General features: G+C 36.5%; 1 protein-coding gene across 4 annotated transcripts in view; it reads right to left on the bottom strand.

Annotated features, from left to right (window-relative positions):
- Nucleotides 1-25,207, bottom strand: part of TPP2 (tripeptidyl peptidase 2) — a 52,268-nt gene that overhangs the window by 10,022 nt on the left and 17,039 nt on the right. For 2 of the 4 annotated variants that reach the window (XR_015801591.1, XM_014873346.2), the window contains exons 11-28: nucleotides 24,925-25,073; nucleotides 24,675-24,790; nucleotides 22,938-23,106; nucleotides 20,907-21,064; nucleotides 20,334-20,410; nucleotides 19,574-19,680; nucleotides 18,619-18,773; nucleotides 17,367-17,483; nucleotides 15,722-15,822; nucleotides 13,718-13,814; nucleotides 13,308-13,445; nucleotides 11,785-12,029; nucleotides 11,505-11,583; nucleotides 9,583-9,621; nucleotides 2,987-3,138; nucleotides 2,793-2,889; nucleotides 1,776-1,906; nucleotides 293-500 (exon numbers count right to left, since the gene is read on the bottom strand). Coding sequence is in view for 2 of the 4 variants with exons in the window: in XM_014873346.2 (XP_014728832.1) it covers nucleotides 293-500; nucleotides 1,776-1,906; nucleotides 2,793-2,889; nucleotides 2,987-3,138; nucleotides 9,583-9,621; nucleotides 11,505-11,583; nucleotides 11,785-12,029; nucleotides 13,308-13,445; nucleotides 13,718-13,814; nucleotides 15,722-15,822; nucleotides 17,367-17,483; nucleotides 18,619-18,773; nucleotides 19,574-19,680; nucleotides 20,334-20,410; nucleotides 20,907-21,064; nucleotides 22,938-23,106; nucleotides 24,675-24,790; nucleotides 24,925-25,073 (2,335 nt within the window). In the remaining 2 variants the exon portion in view is untranslated. Of the gene's footprint in view, nucleotides 1-292; nucleotides 501-1,764; nucleotides 1,907-2,792; nucleotides 2,890-2,986; nucleotides 3,139-9,582; nucleotides 9,622-11,504; nucleotides 11,584-11,784; nucleotides 12,030-13,307; nucleotides 13,446-13,717; nucleotides 13,815-15,721; nucleotides 15,823-17,366; nucleotides 17,484-18,618; nucleotides 18,774-19,573; nucleotides 19,681-20,333; nucleotides 20,411-20,906; nucleotides 21,065-22,937; nucleotides 23,107-24,674; nucleotides 24,791-24,924; nucleotides 25,074-25,207 lie in introns of all 4 variants that reach the window. The other 2 variants (XR_015801592.1, XM_014873347.2) reach the window with 2 other exon arrangements.

Here is a 25,207-nt window from a genome sequence, read left to right as displayed (position 1 = left end):
GCAATTCAATAAAGGAAGCAGTTCTTTTGTGGAAATCTGGTACTGTCTTACACCCTTCCCTTAACCTTTACATTCACTTGAACAGAAATGGGCTTACCATGGATTTGACAGGCTTGGCAAAATCCCTGTGGAAAAAAGTCATAAAGGAAGCAAAACGTACAGGGGCGACATCATGGCAAAGTAGAAGGGAGGAATGTACAAGGCTGTGCACACAAAGGCAGTGCATATTTCCAGAAGAAACCATCAGAAAACCCAACATGCAAATGAAAATAAACCTGCTCTGGTCTCTTACCTTGCTGTCAAAAAGATCAGTCCATTTTGTTGTTTCCCAGAACGTCTCTGTCAAAGCTTCTGAGCAGCTCTCATGATCCTCATCTTTGCCTTCTGCATCACTGGAAGCAGCCCCTTCTTGGGCCTGCAGATGAAGAAGCTGGTCAGCCAGTGCACTTCCCTTTCGACAAAGTGCATCTACTAAAGTATTCTTCTGTTTTTCCATTTCACTAGGGAGGAAAAAAAAAAACCAATATGAAAAATATTTAGAATATTTTGCAGATACTTCCTTAAGAACAGAAACAGTACTAACTCAGTTTAAGCTTAAAAGTTTACAGCAGTTAGTACATACAACACTATTTACTATAAATTAAACTAATCATAAAAGATTACCTAAAGACACTATGCATCAAAGATACTCAATCATTCTTCTAAGTATGAAATGCCTTAAATGACTTAAGGCAAGGGAAACTCCGGGGTCTAAAAGTTAGTCAGCATCTAGAAATACAACTTTATAGTTCCTGGCATTATAAACAGAGAGTTGAATCCACCACTAACATTAGTAGGTTTAATTCTGCTGTCTTCAAAGGAATTGCATCCACTTAAAGCACCATTAAATTTGGTGTTCAATTCCAGATGTTATATTCAAAACACATGACCTAATGGATCAACTTACCAAGAAATGTTTAGAATTAAAGTTTATTATGTCAAAGCTTTGCTTTTATATCAGCAATTCTAGAGTTACACACAAATCTGGATTCAGGATAGCTAGAACAGATGGACTAGCTTTACAATTGAAATCTGGTATTTTATAGACAATCAACAAAGATGCATTTCCCATTTTAAGGGCCTAATATTCAGATGTGCTGTAGTATTACTAAAACAGCACCATGCTACACACAGCAAAATCCATCGCTTATTCTCCAGACTAAGTTGTCACCTTCAAAATACTATCTTGCTAAGGATATACATACTGATATTATGTGTATAGATTTGATATAGGATGATAGAGGAACAATCTAAAACTAAAGAAGAACAATGGGTCTCAAAAATACTCTGAAGCATGGTCATCATGCTTTTCACAAATGAAATCTCTTGCAAGCAGTTACTTCTTAGGCTGATGTAAATTTTGTCTTCAAATACAGATAGGAAAGGTTGCAAAATACAAAGAAAAGGCAAGTAGCATTCAAAACACTCCCTCCGACCTTAAATTAAGCTTGATACAACAACTTAATATCCCATTTTTCTCATACATTTACATCCTGAAAGAACTCTTGTTTATTTTATTGAATAAATAAAAATTGCAAGTTTCAGTGTCCCTGCATTCTGGAGATATAATAAGAGAACATAACAATTGTGTAGTGATATTTTAAATTGCCTGTGCCACAAAAGAGTAATACAAGTTATGAAAAACAATGTTACAGTCATTCAATTTCTTATATGCAGAGACAAAGTACATAGACTACAGAAATAGGATGCAGGAAAATTATTTACTGGGTAGGTACTTTTTTATAGTAGTTGCATCAGGCCTGGGATCAGTCTTCATGGCAAAATATACTGCTAATGCTGTTTGATCAATATGAGAGATTACTGTATTTGCAGCTTCAACGATTTCATCAAGTCTTTTCATTCGTTCCTAAAAAAAGAATATAAAGGTATTCAGCACCATGAAATCACACTACTTCATTGTTGATTCTACTAACATTAGGGTGACTGCAAAGCTATGAAGAAATCACACTTGATAATTCAACATGTTCTTTTCTCCACTTTGCTCAATTTTTGCTTTGTTCAAATTTTTCACCCTGGAAAATCTTTAAGATTTCCTGCATACTTAGTCCATTTCACTGAAAACAAACTCTGAAATATGAGATTGGAATACACCAAAAGCAGAGTTTGCATAAAGAAAATCACTTTTCAGTACAAATTAGTACTCTTGTATAATGTAGCAGTTTTTCAATTCAGAAATAAATACAGTATCAGAACCAAATGAAAAATATTCAATATGTGTGGGCATATGCACAAAGGTGTTTCTCTTCAAGATGGAAAAACAAAACCACCCCACATGCAAACTCTTCTGTTGACAGTTCCCATTTTTGAGGACAATAATGGAAGCTGGATTTTGCTGTGTCAGTTTAGGGGGTTACTATTCTCAGCTGTCTGAGTCGTGCTGATAGGAGAAATTACCAGTCCAGAAGAGAAATAGAATGGGTTGTGTATTTGTTTCAGTAGCCACCATTCAGAATAAAACTGTTGTAGACTAAATAAGTAAGAAAACTTAAAATGTGTTCAACTGAACAAGGTACAACCTGATGAGCAAACACACTTTGGTTAGGCACACTTTCTTTTATTCTGCTGTGGGATTAAGTAAATCACAGTCAAGGGAGGCACCTGTCACTTTAATTAGAAATTTCTGCTTTTTAATACTGAGTACAGTTACTTCAAGCTCAAATGTGCACAAAGAAAGAGTCAGTTGTTTAGGCTACAGGGATGTATTGAGACAAGTTTAAGAAGTGTTAAATAACCTTTTCAGAATCCAGCTGATGAAGTCTTGCAACATACAGAGGAAGATGATTAGGAAATGCTTCTTTCAACTCACTATACATGTCAGTGGCATCCAGCCTAGAAGAGAGGAGGATATAGCATGAACGTAAAGATTCTGAATATTTTTGTGAACTTCAAGCTGCTTCAAGCTTCTGTAGTAATGAAGTAGACATACTTGGTCATCCACTGTATTTTTAGGTCTCTTAAAGCTTCAGCAAATTCTTCTTTTGCATCTTTTTCTTTTTCCTGTTCTTTTTCTTTCTCTTTGCTGCCATTTTTACTCTTTGATGGTGATGGTATCAGATGATAATGAACAGTAAGGACATCCTAGAGATAGGAAAAGAGACACATATTCAGAGAGATACAGTACACATTTTTTTGTTGTCATAAGAAAGCTAAATTATAGCCAGAAACTACTCTGAGCTACACATACAGTGAGTAAAGGTTCTGAGAGCAAAGATATTAGACAGTAAAAATTCAGGAACTGCTCTAAGTTTTTATCCTAAGCAATGCAAGGATGTAAATATTAAAACAGCACATTAGGTATAAGAAAAGACAGCCTAAAATTTAGCCACTTTGCCATTTTTACATTCACATAATTTTACATAATATTTGTTAGGGAATAAGGAAGGTGGTTTTCTGTTTGTTGATAAAAAAGCAAACAACTTGGTTAAAAGGATAAGGGAAAAAAGACAGAGATCCTATCCTACAAATTTGGCAATAAACAAATGAATAAAGATAGCCGAATTCTAAAAAATAATACCACAGTAGGATAAACATGAAATATGTCACAGGATATGTTTGCTCCTCCCAAGATTCTATTTCTTCCGTGCACACACTGAATTAGCTGAAGGATCCACAGTCAACTGATTTCCAGTTTCACTGTATCTCAGTTCTAATTAAGTAGACACAACAGCAATATTTTTTTAAACCTTAAAATATCTTTATAGTTTGAGTTCATGCTACACTAGTCAATCATGACCATGAGAAAACCAGTTACAGCTATTTAAAAGGAAAATCCTAACCCAGACATGCTGACGTCCATTTCCTGACAATTTACATATAAGTTTGAAAATAAGGTAGCATTATATTCCATCCATTGCTTCTAAAACATCAAACTGCTGGGTGAGGCCATTTGTTCATTTTGTTTTCGTTTTTATTGCAATCTTTAAACAAGCCTCTCCCTAAACAGTGAGGGCACATGTCCCATTACTTTACATACAGGACACTTCACAGAGAAGATCACATAAGTTTAAATCCTCTAGATACCACTAATCTGTTGCAACATGGTGCAAAATATTGAGCTGCATGTTCAATTACTGTGGCAATTTAATTATTCTTACCAATTATTCCAGAATACACTTGTGGGAATGCTTCCCATAAACCAGGTCAGTATGGGTAGTAAAATGAACCCTTGTGTGCAAGATGGAGTTAAAGTTACTTAATAGCAAATAAAATGGTGACAAACCGCTATAATGCACTTCAACACTACACTTCATTCAAAAGCCATGCTGCAGAAAAATCTTATTTGAACTTATAGTTCAAACAGGCCAGCATCTTGCTGTAGGTTACTGAACAGAATACTGGTAAAAGTGATTTCAATATTCCCTCAAAACAATTTTTCCATCTACTCAATATGTAACCACAGAATCGCAACATGGACATTTAAATACTTTTTTTCTGAAAACTAGTTTAAATAACTAATCCGGATTAAAGTGTAGCTTTCACAAAAACTATCCTGCACACATGTATTGTAAGTATGAAGTGCACAACCAGGCATTACACCTGAATGAGCCTCCAGCAAGACCTAGGCCAGAGCATGACGAAACAGGTCATAGAGTTAAGTACACACAGGAAGATAGAGAGGTCAGGAACATGTTGTGGGGCTCACTAAGGTAATCAGAACAACAGAAAGCAACAATATAGTTCACTAAAGCAAATCAAACATTTTAAGTCCAAGAAGCTAGTTCAGCACAAAAATCTTAATTTACAATGCTTTCCAAAAGATGTCCTCTAGTATTTTCCTAAGAAAGAAACCTGCCTTTCTAAGAAATATTCTTCTAAGAGTTGAGGATTTTCTTTTTGAAAGTACATTTTCATTTTACCTGGCAGCATATTTTTGGAGTTATATATCTAGATGACCTCTGCATTCTCAAGCTTCGTCTGAATGAGAAGGCTCTACAACTCTGGTTTACATTTCAAACCAAACATAATTGGATTAACAAAATCTCACTTATGTGGATGAACACTTGCATTTTGAGAGACTAATCCTAGGTGGCTAACCCATCAACAGTAAAATGTCATCTCCCCGTTCTCTCAAAGGTACTTTTGATTTCATAAGGTTCTGCAAGCCTTACAAGCTATGACCACTGAAAGGAAAACAATGAGCTTCAGGCCCAGGCACCCCCCTCTCAAAAGAGTTTACAGAGCAGACGTCTCCACAGACCTCAATCTTATTTCATGGGATAAATAAAGTTTAGGTTATTATCACATTTAGCTAACTATTACAGGGCACTAAGATGGACTGAAGGCTTCTTTACTTTATCTTCAAACACTAGGATCATTTATAACACTTGACAACTCCCTAGGTACCAGAAGATCTCACAATGGCAATTAATGGCAATGTTTCATTGCCATTACAGAAACATTCATCATTAGAGACTAAGGAGAAGAAAGGCAGCTCTTCACAATTAAGCACTCCAATCTGTTTTCTTATTCAAATTTCTCTGATGGGAACAGAATTCCTAGAGTAGTGTACTGGATTTCATTTTCTATATAACTACAAAAAGATAGAGAGTATAGACAGAGAAAGACAGCAAGTGAGCATATTATTCACTGAAAAAAATACTTTAAGAAAGTTTTCAAATTTATCCTCTAAAAAGATATGCAATATTGGGAAACTGGGAAGCATACAGGATATGCACTTCGGTCTGTGTGTACTCTGTGGAGTCTCGTAAGCCTCACTGGGTTTACTTTTAAATGAATTAAAAACTGCACACATAAACAAGCACAGTGCCATCAAAACAGTCACCTCTTATAAGAGCTTAATTAACAGTTAATTTGGCTTCAAGATTTCAATTTAGATTTGTCTGGTGTTTTAACATCCAGTATTTTATATGTAAAACGCATACAAAACTATTGTTATTTGTACTTCAAAGCGTTTACAGCAAAACTAACCACAGGAAAAAAAGCTCCCTCTAGGAACACATCCCAGGCCTCATTTTCCATTTAATAAGTATCTTCCATATTAATGCTTATCTGCACGTACAAATGAATATACACACAGAATTTGAATCTGTTTTAAGATGCATACAATTTATGCAGTGTTGCTTATTTTTACAGCATTTATTTCTCATTTAATGGAAAGTTAATTAAGCTTCTTGAAGTCACCAAGCAGGCTTACACAAAATTGCATCAGACACATTTCATCCTATTTTTGAATGCCTCATGGTTAAACAGGGATAGTGTCCTAATGCTCAGAGGAAGTCACCCTTTTACGTTTGACTTCACAATGGTATTAGTCTTCCACTAGTATTTATCAATATCTGCATAATGCATTTCTTGCTTTAAATTGGAAGAAAGGATAGCAGAATAGGGAAAAAGGTGTAGAAACTTTCCATCCCTTGGCTAATTGTTACATATTGCCGTTCAAAAGCTGCATAATGTAAATCAACAACAACAAAAAAATCATTCTTACAGACCTGAAAAAGTCAATGATATGTTTTTCATTCTAACTGTATTCTGGACAAAGCTTGGAGACAAAGGGAAAAGTAATCAGATTGTAAGTGCATTACAAATGAAAACAAAGACACCTGTTTATTACAGCAAAACCATAAACTGCTTTTATGCAAAACAGAGATGCAGTCAGGTGGACTGAAACCTGCTGAATGTCCAGGCCCAGAGGGTGGTCAGTGACATGCAGCTGGAGGTCAGCAACTAATTGTGTGCCCCAGGGGTAAATTCTGGATTGAAGCCTCTTCAATGTCTTCATTAATTACTGAATGATGGGGACAGAGGCAACCCTCAGGATGTTTGCTAGTGACACCAAACGGGGAGGAGAGGCTGAGATGCCAGGGAGTCTGCTGCCATCCAGAGGGACCTCAAACGGCTGCACAAATGGGCTCAACAGGAGCCTCATGAAGTTCAACAAAGAGAAGTGCAAGAACTGGAAAAGAATAAATCCAGGTACAATACATGCTGGGGGCCATCCAGTTGGAAAGCAGCTTGGCACCCTGGTGGACACCAGGTTGAACATGAGCCAGCAGTGTGCCCCTGTGGCAAAGAGGGCTCCTAATCTTGCAAGAGGGCCCTGACCTGTCTCTGAAAAGTATGAAAAATCTACACATACTTTTTTGAGTTACTGAATCACAAAAGAAATATATAAGCAAGTTTTCTGTGCAGGAAAACATTTTAACTGCATGGAAACCTATGACAGGGCAGGGTAAATATAGAAATTTTTAAACTAGGAAGGCCTCTGACTTGCATTCTTGGCAAAAACCGCATTAACTAATGAATCTCTTACAGAACAATGCTTTGAAATATACAAGGATCATCAAGTCCAATACCTGGCCCTGCACAGCACTATCCCCAAGAATCAAATCATGTGGTCAAGAGTACTGTCCAAACACTTCTTGAACTCTGTCAGGCTGATGCTGTGACCACTGCCCTTAAGAGCCTATTCCAGTGCCCAAACACCCTGTGAGTGAAGAATCTTCTTCTAATATCCAACCTAAACCTCCTCTGCAACTTCAGGCAACTTCAGGCCCTGTCACTGGTCACCACAGAGAAGAGACCCGTGCCTGTGTCTCCACCTTCCCTCATGAGGAAGCTGTAGACTGTAATGAGGTCTCCCTTCAAGTCTTCTCCAGGCTGAACAGCCCAAGTACCTTCAGCTGCTCCTCCTACATTTTCCCCTCAAGGTCATTCATCATGTTCATTGCCCTCCTCTGGACACTCTCTAATAGTTTAATATCTTTCTGATATTGTGGCACTCAAAACCGCACACAGTATTCAAGGGGAGGCTGTCCCAGTGCAGAGCAGAGCAGGACAGTCCCCTCCCTTGCCCAGCTGGTGATGCTGTGCCTGATGAGCCCCAGGAGATGCTTGGCCCTCCTGGCTGCCAGGGCACTGCTGACTCATGTTCAACTTCCCTTCAGCCAGGACCCCCAGGTCCCTTTGCCCTGGCACTGCTTTCCAGCATCCCATTCCCCACTCTGTACCTACATCCAGGATTGCCCCATCCAGGTGCAGAACCCAGCACGTTCTCTTGCTGAATTTCATCTGGTTGGTGATTGCCCAGCCCTGTTTTGTCAAGGTCTCTCTGCGGGGCCTCCCTGCCTTCAAGGGAGACGACAGCTCCTCCCAATTTAGTGTTGTCTGCGGACTTGCTCAGTATCCCTTCCACTCCTGTGTCCAAATCATTACAAAGATGCTGAAGAGCAGAGGGCTGAAGATGGAGCCCTGAAGAAATCCACTAGTTTATTTGCTGCTAGTACACTGAAGAGTAATAGATGGAAGTAACGAGGACAGCTTTTATTTTGGCTTGGGTGGTTTTACTGCTCAGATCTGAATACAAATCTCTGTTCTAAAACCAAAAGGAAAAAAACCCAAAACAACCAAAAAACTCCCCAAAAAAACACTACCTCTGGAATCTGTTTAATAGGTTTTGTTATTCAAATTGTATTATTATTAGAGTTTAATTCCCTTGTTAGAAATTCACTTAGTAAAGGTCTTACACCATATTTACCAGGAAGCCATGCATTCACATGGGATTTTAAATTATCCTTCTGAAAGTAATCTGCATGACTTTCAGGTATGAAAATAAAACTCAACATCATATACCAAAATCCTTTTTGGAAAGCTTAATCTGAATCCCATATGGTTATTACACCAAGACCAGAGTAAGTTAGCTGGTTCAGCTTCCAGCTTACTATTCACAAAATAATGGAGTATGACTATAAACTACATTATTCATGGTTCTCAAGTTTTACTTCTAACAAGAATCCTGGCTAATCTGCATGTCACTCCATAATAAAGTACCTTGAAATCAACAGAAAGTAAGCACTTTTACAACTTAAGAACAAGAAAAAACCCAGTAACCTTATATAGGTAGTCTACTGGAATATATTTTCGCATTTTTTTAAATAAACTGTTTCACACTGACTGCTGGCAAAATATTGTGTTACCTGATGTGAAAATACAAGAAATCACAATATTAAATACTGTTATACTAAAAGTGACCCCTTTTCTTATACATGCTCCAAAACTCATTCTGTGAATACTACCTGCTACATGACTGTATAAACTCTAGCTTCCTTACATGTTTTTTATGACTGTAAAGAAGACAACTCTCAATTTAGTAGACGGCAATACAGTTAGATATTCAATTATTCAAGTCAAAATGTTAGCTTCATATTTGATTCTCAATCTGCAGATAGAATAGGCAGAAACACTTGCCACAAACACTTAACCACAAACACTGAACATTCCTGAGTATTTAATAAAAAGAAATATTGCAGACCACTAACACCACATGCATTTTTATAGCACTTATTGCAGAAGTATACAGATGTGCACGTGCCTCTCAGCTATGTGTTACAGTAGTGTTTTGTCATTCTACCAGTAAACATACTTAAGGTGCTGAAGTAAATAACTCAGGTCTAAGCAGGTAGATGAAGGAGACAAATTAAAAACCAAGACTGGTAGACAAATTCTTAAAGTCATATGCAAAAAGACTTCAGTATATCTTTTTCAAAAACTAACATTCAGTACCTTTTTAAATTTTCCTTGTCGCTTTGCTGCAGACTGCCCCTGGGAGTTAGAATAACATACTGTAAGAAAACATGCACACACCACACAGGATGGAGACACCTTCTCTGTACAATTATAGTTATACTTCCAACCTACAGATTTCCAACTTTTTGAGACTCACATCAATGATCAAACATGCTCTTAAAGCATGCTCTTTTAGGTTTTTAAAATAAATAAACCAATGCATCACTGTATATATGATCCATTACTCCCGCAATATAAGCAAGTGTTGTTAACCACTTAGCTTCAAGTAATAAATTACACAAATTCAGCCTCAGAATTTTACATTTTTGACTGTTTAGTGGCATTGTTCTCTTTCAATAAATATAGGCAAATTAGATACATTTTCCCTTACCTTGCATCCACCCACTGACTTAGAAAAAACTTTGCTGCCTAGTCCTCCTTTTTTGTCTCCTGGTACGAACTGAGGTTCACTAAAGGCAGCAGAAAGTATCAGATGCTATTTGATACCAACCTTTTTCCATTGAAATATGATCATAACAGTAATGCCTTAGACTATGACATGAGAAACACCTCAACTAGAATTTCTTTCTGTTTAAGGTCTTAAGTATTCTCGATCACATGAAATTTGACAGGCTATATCTACCTATCTCCTGCTTCCCTCTTCCAGAAACCACTGTACATAGCCATTTAGTCCAGTTTTAAAATAAAACATGCAAGATTGCAACCAATAGTTCAAGGAAGTGCACAATTCTAGCTAGGGAAACAAATCCATTACACTAATGTAATTTAATCATGGATTTCATAAAAGCACACTTGCAACCTCACAGGAATCACAAAGAAATATTAAACTGGGTATTTTAGAGCTCCTAGTTACTGGGTTTTTCCCTCACTGATACATAAATTCTCCTGATACATTCTCACCTGCAATTACATGCAATCTGCCCCAAAAGTACAATCAGTTCAGATTGAATTAGCTAAATTTTTATGCTCAACAAGATCTAAAAGTACATGCCAACCTATTCGAGGAAACTTATTTTCTCTGAAGACATACTCTAGTTTTATACATGTTGTTCAGCCACATCTAGTGATCTATGGACATAGATCAACTACCTCTGAGTACTAACAATCACCAAGATTGACTAAAATTTAGTTTCATGCTTAACCTCTGTTTAAAAACAGCTAAGGGAATCTTCTAAACACTGTGGCACCAGATACACAGAAAAGTGACATAGTTACTATAATCACTGTTGCATTATAGAGCCATACAAGTTAAAAAATATTTTTCACAGGATGCTGTATTACAAGCAAAAAAAGAACCTTAATCTTTTTTTTAGCCTTAGCCTCGCACATCGATCTTCTACCATTCTGTTGAAGCATACAACCATACTAGTGGTTGACAACATCAGTGTGTAGCAGGTAAGAAAATCTGTTTATGTATTTGAGTCAGCAAAATTCCTACTCGCTAACAGTAACATGTGTGTTTAGACAACATGTGTTTTTGCTGAATATTGCAGGCACGCAACAAGGAGTATTATAGAACCAACATGCACATAACACTATATGCACGCATTTTTCATTCAAAAACTCCATTAAGCTAGGGAGTTACATAAGGTCAATTTTAAAGCCTCCACACCAACAAGAAAGCAGTTGCTTCTAGAAATTAAAGATTTCAGAGCAAAAGAATTAAAACTCAAAATTTAGAAAATGCAATTAAATTTGAAATTAGAAGATAAAAATAATAGAACTACTCAGAAATTATGCTGACTTTATAATGAAACAACTGCTTCTAAAACGTATTATGTTACCAAACCTAATGCTCTTTAGAGTACTAACCCCATACAATACAGCACTTCTGGCATGCCATTTGCTTGCTAGAAAAAGTTTCGGAAAAAACCCCATCATCCATTCCATATACTCACAGCTTTCTTTCCAAGTTCTGTTTTAGACAGAGTAAGACTTCCTGCAAGATAACATCCTGGGCCTGCTCCTTTAGGTATTCTGTTCAAAGAAAGTAAGTTCAGTGTTAAAACCAGGTTCATTAAGGGTCCACAGAAACTACAATAAAGAAGCCAAACAGGGAAAAAGCAACATGAGGAATTACTAAGCCTGAACAGGCAGGCACTATTAAAGTATCACTTTATCAAGGTGCAGAGGCAGCTGCCTAGATGCAGATGAGAACAACAACACTTCATAACTTACTTGTCATCAGGCAGAGATGTAACAAAGAATGGCTGACTGTGTTTTGGTGGTAACGTCAAACTGTTGGATTTCTTCTTCCCTAAGAGAGCAAGGCTATGGTTTTCATAAATATCTAAGCTCAAGGTACTAGACAACCTATGAGAAACAATAAATGGCAGGTCTTTGATGCGATCCAGCTCACTGTTCTGCTCATGTCGAATTTGTAACCGAATAGTATAATCTCCTTTTTCCAGTTTCACAGAATACTGAAAGAAAGAAGTTCTCATAAATGCCAAGACTCAACAGTTTACCATTAGCAAAATTCCCCCCCAAACCCCAGAAATAAGATTGTCATGTTTTGAAAGCACTATTTCATTTTTATCAACCTCATAGGGCAACATTTGGATGTTTTCAGCAGTACTATGCCAAGTCTACTTTCTGATACTGCTGTAGTAAAACAGAAGGCAGCCCCAAGCAGAAAGGAACAACAACTCAGAACAACCTGCTTCCAGAATCTCCCTTTGCTGGGCTAAGGAGTCATGCTTCCTGTTGGTATTTCTTCCAGGATTAAATAATTTAGAATTGTTTTAGAATCGTCTTACACAATACCAGAGATTTACAGCATGATAGCCCACCAGGTCTAAGTAACAAAGCACTACAGTGATGTTTAGATTTTACAGCATCTTAAAAATCAGATTAAGGAATCAAAGCTTACACAATGTAATTTCTGCAAATAATTTATTAACTGTTAAGCATGTCTCTTTAAATTACTTATTGTACACTTCCAGAATGATCATTCTATCAAAATTAGCATTGCATTGATGATGTTCAATTGTCATTTTATATTGGTAAAAAATAGTTTCAAAATCAAAAATTATGAAACATGTTTCTTATGACTTTTTTCCTTTTTTATTTTTTTTTTATTTCTCTCTATTTTCCCCATGATCCAGACACACAGTCTGTTAAGGCAGAAAGAGATTCCCGCAGAGGGTAGAGTATCTGTAAGTGCTGTGCAAAAAATTCCCTTTCAAAGATGGCAACAGGAGGCAAACAAAACTGAAGCATTAAAAAGGCTGTTTAAAGATATTAATAGCACATAGGACAGCATTCATGAATACAGCAGCCTCTGCTCTATCAGCACACAAGTCAGATTACAGGAAAACAAAGATCCTTTCCACCTTGTATAGAGAAGTTTAAGATACTGTCTTTGTAAAAAACCAAAACAAACAACAACACCATTTTGAACTCATTTATTGAAAAGCACCATGCAAAATCACAAGAAATCAAGAAGTTAATAACAGCTTTTCCTCTTTCTCCTACCTCAGGAGAGAAAAAAAAATCATGTTCTATTTTATGAACATATATCTGGTTTTATTTGATAAAAATATACTATCATTGAACATTCTTGTGAATATATACGAACATTAAAATGATGCATCTGGAAATGTAAAGAGCTAACAGAAAGCCTGGGAGGGGAAAAAGAATGACTATTTTCACATTCTTCAGCAAAAAAAAAAAGGTAAAATAAATACATTACTCTGTACCTGGTGTGGATAGGCATCTCCTGAACCCATTTGTCTTTTGTTCTGGTCAAAAATAATCCAGAGTTGACTATCAAATTCAGATTCATACAACAATTCACAGAGAAGCGGACAGCTTGGAGTTACTTCTCCACTCTTAGGCTAACAAAAGAAAGGTCAAAACATTTAATCTAGTACAGAATACAAGCAGCACAATCTTTATATACATCTTCAAAAAGAAAATTGAACTGTAGCATGTTTCAAACAACAGTAGCTTTTAAAGTGGATCATATCAGAATTTTGATTGCAGAGAGTCTAGAGTGTGAATCTAGACCTCCTTTTTGAGTGAAAGCTAGTTAAAATTAGGACTTGGCTTTAGAAAACATGATGTGTTTATCAATAACTTATAAAAAAATAACTAATGTAACCCTTACCTGATGGAAGTTATAGGTCAAAATCATCTCATACAGCTGACGATTATTTGGTAAAATATCTCTGGAGCCCAAAGGTTTTATTTTTGCACTCACTGGTCTGCAGTTAAACAACAAAATGTTCTCTTGAGAAACATGTATCCTCTACCAAAATTTGTCTTGCTTAAGTAGAAGCATATTCTGAGGTACAACTGAATTCAGCACATGCTATAATATCTCATAAATTGTAACTATCCAGGCAGCATAAATTCCTCATTAAAATTAACGTCACTCAACAACAAGGTTTAGTGACACTACAGACACCGCCAAAAAAAAAAAAAAAGTAAAATGTAGTAAGCATGTCTAGATGTTCAAAATTAAAGGCCATTAAAAGTTTAAGGGAAAAAAAAACAGGTCACATTTCTAGTACCCATGCTGAAATCAAGACTTGTATTTGTAACTGGAAGATTAATGGCACTGCAATTAGAAGACAGAACAATTGAAAATTCCTTGTTACAGAAGGCTGTCTCTTCAGAGAATGTAAGAAGCCTTACAGTAATCTGACTTGTAACACAGAAGAATATACACTACAGACTGCGTATGTTAACTCAAACACAGTTGGAAAAAGCAGCCAAAGTTCAGGGCAGTTAAACATTTTAGACCTCAAACATCAAAGAGTATAAACAAAATAATCATGACATAAAAGAATATCTAAGCTTCAGAAATAAAGAATAGCAGAATCAGGGTGGTCTGGCACCATTCAAGTTTATATTTCATTCACTAAATCAGATAAGCTCTAACTACATGATCAGAATTTGTCTCTAAGCTTCTGGCAGCTCTTTCATCAACAAGGGCACAGACTAGTCACCCAGTAAGATATGGGTGCTGGGTCAGACCACAAGTCCATTTAACCCAGGATTCCTAGTCTAGCAGACACTGGATAGACTGCTGACAGAAGTCTTAAGAACCGAGTAATACCACACATGATATGACTCCCTAACATTCACCCTGCCTCCAAGCATTTGAAACAAGAGACAGAATGAAAAGTCATTCAGTAATTTTCCCTCTGTGTTATGACTCATATGGCTCATTCAAGAGACACGATTCCTGCCTTAATTGAAATACATAAATATTTCTCCATAGTTTACCTAATTGCAGTTCATTTACTATGAGATGAGTGGAGTAATGAGTAAATGTTTCATAAGGAGTAAAGAGCATTTCCATTTTTCCAACCAAGAATATGGCAAAGCTATACTCAGGGACTATGTTATTTCCCCATTTAGGGCACACCAAACAGATTATTTCTGAATCTAACAATAGGTGATATGTTCATTAAAACTCCTGGCAAGCTCAATTCCAGTTACAAGTACCCAAAAAGTCTCCACTGACAGACCCAAATAATGAAAAACTTTGGAGCACCACTTGAACCATATGGCATTTCTTTATCCTTCTGAAGTGACCAACTTTAATCACCGCTGCACCATTGAGAAATTTTCCAGCTAAGTTATTTCTCCAAATCAGCATTTGTTACACCAACAAGATAAACAGCTTTCCCCCAGAAAATCTGTACCAAATTCTACAAAAACACTTTTAATCAAGCAAGAGAGAGGAGTCTTCCTAGGCCAAAAATTGGATGGATCTCAAGCAGCTATTTAGGAAAAAAACAAAACAAAACAAAAAAAACCCCAAAACAAAATGAAAAAAACAAAACAAGAGGTAGCACATAGTAACTCCAAAAACTACAAATTTTTTCTTTAGATATTAAAGTATCTTTTACCTCTAAGTGTCTGAAAGCAGTGGAGTATTTTTGTAAATTTTTCTTCTTTCAAATTAGCTTAAAGAAAGTAATTTCTCTTGAAAAAGTCATCACAAAGAAGAGGATGCTGACAAATTGATGTTTCCAAAGCTACTTTGAATTTGACAGGAATATTTCTGTAATTCTGAATTTCATTGTTAATGTGTTATTGTTTCAACTCTACATATGAGGAGTTTTCCCAGTCTCCCGAAACAGCTCCCCAGAAACTCTACCTGAGCGTTTGAACCCAGCTTTTCAGATTTATGCATGGAGCAATATCTTCATATTTCAACAGGGACTGAACATCAAATCGTGCAATGCCTTCTGAAGCATGCTAGAAGAAGAGAATAGAACAATTATGCTTCTGTGCACTTACAACATCAGATGGGGACACCTGTTATGACCCTCATAATTACGTAAGCTGTCATTATTTTTACTTTGACAAGTAATACTGTGTAATTTTCAAAATGTCACAAGTGCACCTCTATTTTACAACAGCAGGTAATACTGGGATGTTGCAAAATTTATATAAATAAAACTTAAGCTCCAGTTGTTAATTTTTTCCCCTTCCTTACTTAAACAGTTTGTGCAGAACTGGTATATCATACTTCAGGCAGGACTGCACTTGTTTGTGCATTTAGAATGATTTACTTTCTATATGTAATTCAATATATACAACATAGAATATTAAAGCAAGTATTTTATGGTGTTTCCTAGGACTATTATTACAGAATACTCTGCAAAAGCGAAACAATACTGCATAGACTTAGTGATAGGCAAAACAATTCAAAAAGTATATTTCTAGCAGTATCCCACGACAAAGACGATATGAGCACTATTGAAATTTATTTTATGAAAACTACTGGTGCTCAAAAAGGAAGGCAAGACTATTTGTATTCTCTTATTTTTCACTGTCCATTATTGACTCCGTATAATCCTGTTGGGCTGGGGGGCAGCTTCTGTACACACCATCACCAACAGCTCTTTCTTTTTCTGTTCTACCAGTTCAAGACCTGGTACCTTAACACACTGCACCTACTCTTTCTTTCTCAGTTTATTCAGCTCTTAGAGCTTGAATACATCCAAATTCACCCACAGGACAGCTACAATTTGCTCTTCCTTTAGCTGAAAAAAAGGCAGGAGCCAAAGATTAGCATGGTGCTACTTCATGTAGGTACCAGCTCTCAAAGAGCTCTCTCTTGAGGGGAGGCAGTGTCAAGCCAAGCCAGGATGCATAGGACACCAAAGAACAAGGGACCAAGACAAAGTACTGTAGATATCACACTAACACTATAAGTAACTTTTTCAATCCTTTAATAACACAGACCATTAGGAATCGTGACACTGAACCAGTCACTGTACCTTGAACTGCCCTAAATGAATCTCAAGCTAATCACCACATCTCAACAGCATACTGTAGAAAATAAATATTAACAAAATTTTACTCTGAATATGGTATTGAGAGTGCTGTTGTTTTAGCAATGGTAGTCTAGACATTGAAGTTCAAGAACTGTGGTACCAGGAAAGTTTATTTACATAAAACACTTGGTACTCTAAGCATATTCATATTTTCAGCCTTTTAGTGTATTTTTTCTACTAGTGTTGAGTCTAGGTCTTTTGTTTGGGGTTTTTTTTCTCCTTTCTTTTTTCACTACTGGTTTATAATGAAAAGGCATAGAAAAAAATCATAAATAATGGTAACTGGCATTTCTCTGACACTGAACTATTTAACAATTTTTAAGAGAGAACATGAAAGTCTCACATACAAAAATACTTTTACTGTTTCTAAATACAGGCCAGAAGGAAGAAAAGCTGTTTTTTTTCTCACATACCATATGATTTCACAACAATTCAATATAAGCACTCTGGAAAACTTACCATATTTAGTTGAGGAGCACCACAAAGGACACCATGGAAAGAAATTGTGTAATTAATGCTAACATCGCTAAGGCTTGCCCACCACCGAGCCACACAAAATTCAATGGTTTTTCCAGCCTGGGTAACAAAAGCACAAAGTTAGACTCCAGGTCCCATCTTCCTCTTCTATTGACCTCAGCCTCCCTAAACCCAAGCCAAAAAAAAAAAAAAAAAAAAAAAAAAGATCAGAGTACAACCCAAAAAAGACCTCTTATGTCCAGTTTACTCCAATTGTACAGATTTGGACAGTACCAAGTACGACATTATACTTGGCTCAAAAAACACAAAACTCCAATAAAACAAAATGACTGTCAATTGCTTCAAAACAAGAAGTGCCGGGATATCCCCTATAAAAAAGGTACTGCTTTTAAATGTACTGTCTTCCATTCTTATGCCTCAAACTAGGCAGACAAGTTAGTTCATAGATCAGTTTATTGTGTGTTCCCTAAAAAACATGTATTAGAAAAAGAGAGATCTCTCTCTGCCTAAGATGACACAAAACTTGAGAGGTTTGGGTTAGTTTTGTTTTTGCCTGGTTGGTGGGGTTTTCTGGATTTTTCTTATTTCAGTTTTTAAATAACATGACAAAATAATGTGTCAGTGGGACCAACATAGCTTATGGTCCCCCACCTGGTATTTCCACAGAGGGTAAGGGACTGAATCACAAAGAAATTATAAATACTCTTTGGCATTAAAGCTACACAACTAAACTGAGCAAAGCAGGGGACAAACTTGAGAAGAAGGCTGTGTTATCCTCAACCCTGAACTGTTAGTTCATTCTCTGATTGTTTTGGACTCTTCAGCTAGCACTGTCCAAGCTAAAACTCTTGTACCTAGGATGCATGAATGTGAGCCAGTCAGTTACCCTGGCTTCAAGATGAAGATGTCCCAGACTACCACATTAACCACTAATGGCAAAATATACTGAACTATCCAAAAAGGCATAGCTCCTATTTCAAAGGGAAACAAACTGGTCTGTATAAACAAGTACAAACAAATTGCAGAGGCTAACATGTATTATACTACTAAATAGCTCAGAAACATTAGCAAGCTATTAGAGATCTTTTAAAAACTGAAAATCAGATGCATTGACTACTGTAACAAACACACAAAGTCATGGATTTGGGATTTTTCTTAGGAAAAAAATCCCAAATAAATTATGTTATACTGCACTGGTACTTTACTTTATTTACCCCACCCTAAGGTAACTTACTAAGACAGGAAATGCTTCAGTCACTGTGCCTTTTTCTGGTAAGGATGTAAACTTGTAGAATTCATGACTTCTGTAGGCTTTTTGTTTTACAAGCTGAACAGCATGAAGCACAAACTTGGCAGTCACATCAGCTGAACATGAACACACAGTCACTTCTAGATTAAAGAAAAAGAAATTTAGTCTGAAGACACAATTTTAGAAGAAAAGCAGAGATTCACCAGAGAGACACTACTTTCACACATAATTTGGAATTTAAGAAGTTATGCAGTACTCTAAGTAGTTCCACATGTGAAAAACGCTTATATATCAGCTGATTTCAAAAAAACCTTTTCAGGTTAAAGGAAAACCAGCTAAGTTCAGAGGATGGTTAAAGAGAAACATGTCACACTTAAACAGTCAAAATTCATCAGATGTATCATCTGTACAGGACAGACTGCTGAATTACAAATTAAGAGTCTTATCACTAACTTCAGTCTAAATGAGGGATTTTTGAAAGGATTATTGCTTAGCAATCTAACAAAGAAAGACAAGGGAAAAAAAAATCCCCTTTTTTCCTTCTTGCAAAAATTATGAGCTTTTCACCCATTGTGAAAATCACGTTTTCTTCAGTTATGACTTCTTTCAACACTACATCCATACACCTTAAAAACTAGATAAGCCTCAGACAGTGATACTTTTCCATAAACATGGGGCATTCCTCCAGGTATACACAACCACTTCAGATTGTTATTGGCTGGTTTCTTTAAGACTTACAATCAAGATCCTACTATACCAAAAAACGTGAAATAATTCAAAATCACTCATGTAAGAACTTAAAAATAAAACAAATATTTACATATTCATAGGCCAAAACCTTTAGTATTTGTTCAGGCAGAACTCAAAATTATTTAAAACCAACTTTGTCAAGTTTGACAGATGCAATTTTTTTTTTAGTTTATGTGGTTATTTTCCTTACCAGCCCACGTAGCTCCCTGTGGAACATCAATGAAGTGCCTTTGGATCTGACCAGGTTTAAAATGAACATCTGTGTATGTCAGGTCATAGCATGATGATTCATCTACTCTGTATGTCAAAAGAAAACCACAAATAGTAGTCAAACAAGCTGTGAAGTCAATTTCCGAAGCATCTTTTAAATGCAAAAATACTCTAAAAATGTGTACGATGAGAATATTTAGTCTTTAATACCAATTATTGTAATCTTAATAGAGAACCTGACAGCACAATGTATCCAAAAGATTTAAGATGTCAGCTCCACCACACTATGTAAATACCTTCCCTATCTCTCTGAAGCTACAGTGCTTAAACAAAAGTATGACAGCATCCCCATTTTCAGTGGATCTGCTTTTCCTGGCCGAGTGAATCACCAAACTGAGCTAAGCTATGGAAGCAGCAATATTTCCATGAAGGAGTTAGAGAACAGCTACTTTGCCCTCTGGCTGTATGTACTGTAGTTCACCAGGCAGAAATTAAAAACCAAACTCCAATTGACCTACACATATGAACAGTCCATTGATTGATAGTTTGGTCAACAAGCCAGAAGGCATCTGTATACTGATGGACCAGGAAGCTGCTGCCACTGTGGCTAAGCCCACCAGGACACACTGCTGTCATGACCAAAGCTATAAAAAACATCACAGTTACGTAAGTCTGCTGTAAGAATCTTTTCAGGTGTTTGTAGAAAGCTTGAGAACTCTCAGAGTTCCAGATTTACTCACCTTGTTGGTATAACAACAGTGATTGGAACTCTGAACAGAGGGCCTGCATTAGGCATTGCTGTATCATATCCACACACCTAACAAAATAAAATACAACTCAAAATCTTTGATCAAAATCAAACTATAGAAGACAACATTCAACTTAAATTAGTTGCAGAATATTTTGAATCTTTATAGTTGTCCCTGACGAGAAAAGTCATTTACCACTGTCACCTTAGAAACAGTTAAACACTAACAATCACCGAGGAAAAAAATATTTTTCCCATTTCGATTCATTTCACCAAAGGGAAAAAAACTTAATCAATGGTTATTTATTTGGCTAATGTTTTCTAAATGCTTTTATTTTTCAAACACAGATACTCAAAGTTCTACAGGCATGTGCTATACACCATTGTACAGCACAACTATCCCTGAACCCTGGCTTCAAGTCTGTATAATGAAATACAGTGTGGCACTATTTTCTGGTCTGTAAAGCTCATATATTTTATTCCCTTAAAAATTATTTCTATAAAAAGTTGATAAGGGACACCATAAGGGCACATAATCTTGCTCAGAACACCAGTACTTCCATACCTCTGTATAATGTACTCCTTCTCTCAGGCCACGTGGATCCACACGAATATTTATGTGTCGACACTGGTTCATGAGTTCTAAATGACTAGGACACTGGACCCATGATGCATTTGAAGTTAAAGCTAAATGAAGCTGGAGAGATATTCTTTCAGTGTTTTCTGTTAGGAAACAAATTATAAAAACAAGTCAATAGCACAAACGTGCACATAGTCCACAGTATTTGCCATTAAAATATACAGGTTGGTAAAATATAATAGGCATCAATTTCTTAGGGCCCCCTCAGATCTCAGATTCTGCACAAAGGGAGAGTTCTATACTACTTCTTTTAACTTGACAAAAACAGAATAGCAGCAGTAGGCAATAAAATAAAGGCGGCAAAATAAAACCAGCTTGGAAATTTCTCTCCCCTGGAACAGTCAAACCTAACAAAGTCAAAGGTAGGCAGGTGAGCAATGCTTCAGTTACCCACAACATAGTCTGGAAGCAAGTATAAACTTCCTTCTATAGATAAAGTGCTGCCTAGTGCAGAAAAATACAATAAAAAGCAATCATGTTGATTCTGAATGCTATGCTAATTACCAAACTACATTCTAAAGCATACTAAGCAAGAGGTAAAGTCTATTAAAATTACTACGAAAATCTAGTCAGATTCTGTAAATTAGCTTCTATGCCAAAAATGCTATGCATTGAAGCACAGCTTCCAGAAAAGCATCCAGGGCAGTTGAAATGTTTTAGTTATTAGCAGCTTCCTCCTGCTCAGAAGATTACTGACATTTTGAAATTTGTTTTCCTGTTTCTTAGTCCTAATAAAACTTATCTTAATTTTCAGACATTTCATCACATCTAGATTAAGCAGAGAAAAGAATACTTAGGTACAGGAGAAGGAATAAAAGCTCAGAGAGAGCTTCAACAGACAAATTGAGCAATCAGCCTCCCTAAATTCTTGTTTACAGTTTCTCAAACTCAGTCTTGTTGAAGACACCAGACAGCACAGAAATAGCAAGGGAAAACAGGCACCAGGGAAAACTATGGAAACAACATCTATAACTACTATGTGCCTGTCATCCATTGCAAATGCCTAATTGTTTTCAGATTGCTTATTTCCTGCAGAATTCCAGTGAACAATTACTTTGTGTCACAAGTTAAATTAAAATGCACCGATTGCAATGTCAGCTGTTAAGCAATTAAGTTTTTTGGAGTCAGTAACCTGCCCCAATTCATACCCTTTCTGCCCCTAAATAAACTCATCCCTTAGTCACATACCAACCTACCTGATGACCACCAGTTTTAGCAAAGGAATAAACTCAGTAACAAGCTTTCATATGGCTCGCTTTTTGAATGCAACATAATTCAGCCTCTCAGCGAGTTCCAATTTTTATTAATTAAAGCTGGGGAAAGGGTTTGTGGGAAAAAAAAGTCAAACCTTATTTTGATCTGCACAAGTTATTTTTACCCTTTTAGTAATAAAATCCGTATAAATTCCTGTACCGCCCTTCAATATCTTCACTAATTATTAGATACTGAATGGAAGTCTAATTCATTAAATAAGATTTTTCTCAGGTTGTAAAAACTAAGTCAAAAATCTAGACTTTTTAGTCTTTAAAAAACTGAGAAAGTAATTTCTGGGTAAGTGTTTTCATATTTCATAACCTTTGCCAGAAGTTATCTACAACAAAAATCCTGAAGTTCTGTAATTTCTCAAAACATCAGGGATCTATAATTATTCTTCTCTGTTTCTCCTTAGCCCCCCAAATTTGACTTCAAATTTCAATAGAACAAAGATCTCTTTTCTTTCAGTGAGAGGAAGCATGAAGCAATAGTCTCCAAACAATATGAAAGCCCTGCAGATCTAAGTCTGAGGTTGGAATGAAAAAGTTATTTATTTTCACATCTTCCCTCACCATGGAACTTAGGGTTACAATTGACTCCTTTTGCAGTACAGATTCCTATCACTCCTCATTATCACAGCTTTTTGTTTCAAGTTGACATTTGTATTTTTTCGCATCTTAACCTACAAAAGCTCCTTCCTACCTGTATTCTCAGGAAAGACAGGTTCTATGCCAACCCCATGATCAGATGGTGCCACTATCTGGGCTGGATCTCTGAGGTAGATTCCACGGTTGCTGCCGACAGTCACTGTGTAGCCGATGTTACTTGTGAATGATGAATTCTGAATGAGGTAGTCATAGGCTTTATCAACCTGTTAGAAAGAGCAAGTTCTAAATTAACAAATTTCAACTTAAGAGCAATTTATGCATATTCTCTTCAATATGAAGTGTTGAGCAAGCACAGTGAAGTACCTCACAAGCTACCTGAGCAATATGCAATTGCATGATACTCAGTATAGAAAATGAGGCAATTTTTGCACTCTGCAACGGCCACAGAGAGTCCAGAAAGCCAAGAACATTAAAAAAAAAAAAAAAATCAAACAAGGCCAAGTGTCCTCTGCTATAAATCCATTAAAAGATTCCTATTCAGAGATGACTTTGAGGAAGAGGACTTCAAGGCCCAAACCTACTATTCTAATTTAAGTGACTTTTTCATAGGTGGAGCAACACTAGTTAAAACATTTAAAACTTTTATACGGTAAGAAGCTGAGCAATACAAAAGAGACAAGCAGTGGAATACCCATACAAATTTTATACATTGATATGGAGTAAAGAATCACGTCATAAAATCCAGCCCTGGGTCTAAGTACATGAGCTGTCACAATAAACTCACATGACTAATTCACCTTGCTTTAAAAAGACACCCTTCTACTACACTTGCTATTTTACTGACTACAAAAATCTTAAATTCTCTTCTAATTGACAGCAAGGTACCTTCAGCAGTGAAGATTAGGGCACTCTCCTTTGTGACAGGCGGACATACAACACCCTGTCTCTCAGATCAATTCAAATCACATTTTAACATGTGATTTAATCAAGGGCTACTAAAACACCAAGTATGATTGGTCGAATTTTATTTGATATACCTACCACCACTGCTGGCTTGTGTCTGAAACTCAGCATTACAGACATTACTTACTAGGTTCTAGCATCTCCAGAATGTGAGTTTGGGTTAAACATTTACTATCTGGCACCTTGAAGCACAAGAGAAAAATCTTAGTACTTCTATATGATTTGGACAGGAGTGACTATAGGCAAAAACCAGGCTCAGCTCTGTAAGAACATAAGTTTATGCATAGGGAGACAGTCAGTCAGTATGCCTTCATCATACAGAGCATCACATCACAGATTTCCAAGCTACTCTGAAGCCCACAGGAAACGATGAGCACCCAGACTGTTTAGTGCAGGCCTGCAGCAAAGTCACTGTACAACTGCAGCTGTACTTTTTTGTGAACCAGCGTGGGTATCTGTTTTCACTGCCCAGAACTTAGGCCCAGCTTTTGTCTGAATAGAACAAGTTCAGCTCTCTCTGACAATACATCAAAACATTTTTGGACATTAGGACAAATTAGGCTCCCAAATCCACATGTGGGTGATAAAAGCCTATATCCCACTTTGATGTCCATGTATCTTTTTGATCAGTCCAAGAATTTATCCAGTTGTCACATTTATTTTACAGTAACTGCATGCTGAAACTGGAAGAACCTTGTAATTCCTCATCCCCTCCCACTGCACTCCCTTCCTCTCCCCCAGTGAGATTTGAGAATCAAGTAGCATGGAACAAACTGGATGATATCACCTGAAAAGCTACTTTTTTTTGCTCAGTTAGTTTTTCAACAGCAGTTATTTTTATTAAACTGGCTTTTTTGCTTGCAAGTACCTGAATAATGCCATGTCCTTGTGCAAATACTTCTATGTTTTCAGCTTTCACTGCTGTATTTTCTAAAGCTCTTCTGACAGAATGAACAGTGTAATGAACATTATTAGCTTTGAGTCCTGAAATCAAAAATAAGGGTGTTACTGGACACAACAAAAAATTCTAAACGGACAGCATTTTTATAAGAAGAAAAAGTATCTTATCTCTTTTAAATGATACATCTATGTTTAACATTGTAGCACTGTAGCATTACCTGACAATACTAATGCAATGCCTCCACATGCATTGGGAGAAGACATGGATGTGCCATTCATGAGTTGTGTTCCTCGCAGAGTCCAGTTTGGAACAGAAGCAATAGCACCTCCTGGGGCACTGATACTTACTCCAAGGGCTCCATCAGTGCTAGTATTAAAAAACAGTGATTAAAATACCAACTTTTTTTTTTTGCACACTTTAAGATAAAGTTGTCAGTACATTGAAAAAAACAGTTTGCTTTAGAGAATATTCACTACATTTTACTTCACTAAATCCATTAA

The sequence above is a fragment of the Sturnus vulgaris genome, chromosome 2 (genome assembly GCF_052056855.1).
Source record: "Sturnus vulgaris isolate bStuVul1 chromosome 2, bStuVul1.hap1, whole genome shotgun sequence".
Classification (NCBI taxonomy): domain Eukaryota; kingdom Metazoa; phylum Chordata; class Aves; order Passeriformes; family Sturnidae; genus Sturnus; species Sturnus vulgaris.
This window is presented reverse-complemented; position numbering and strand designations above follow the sequence as displayed.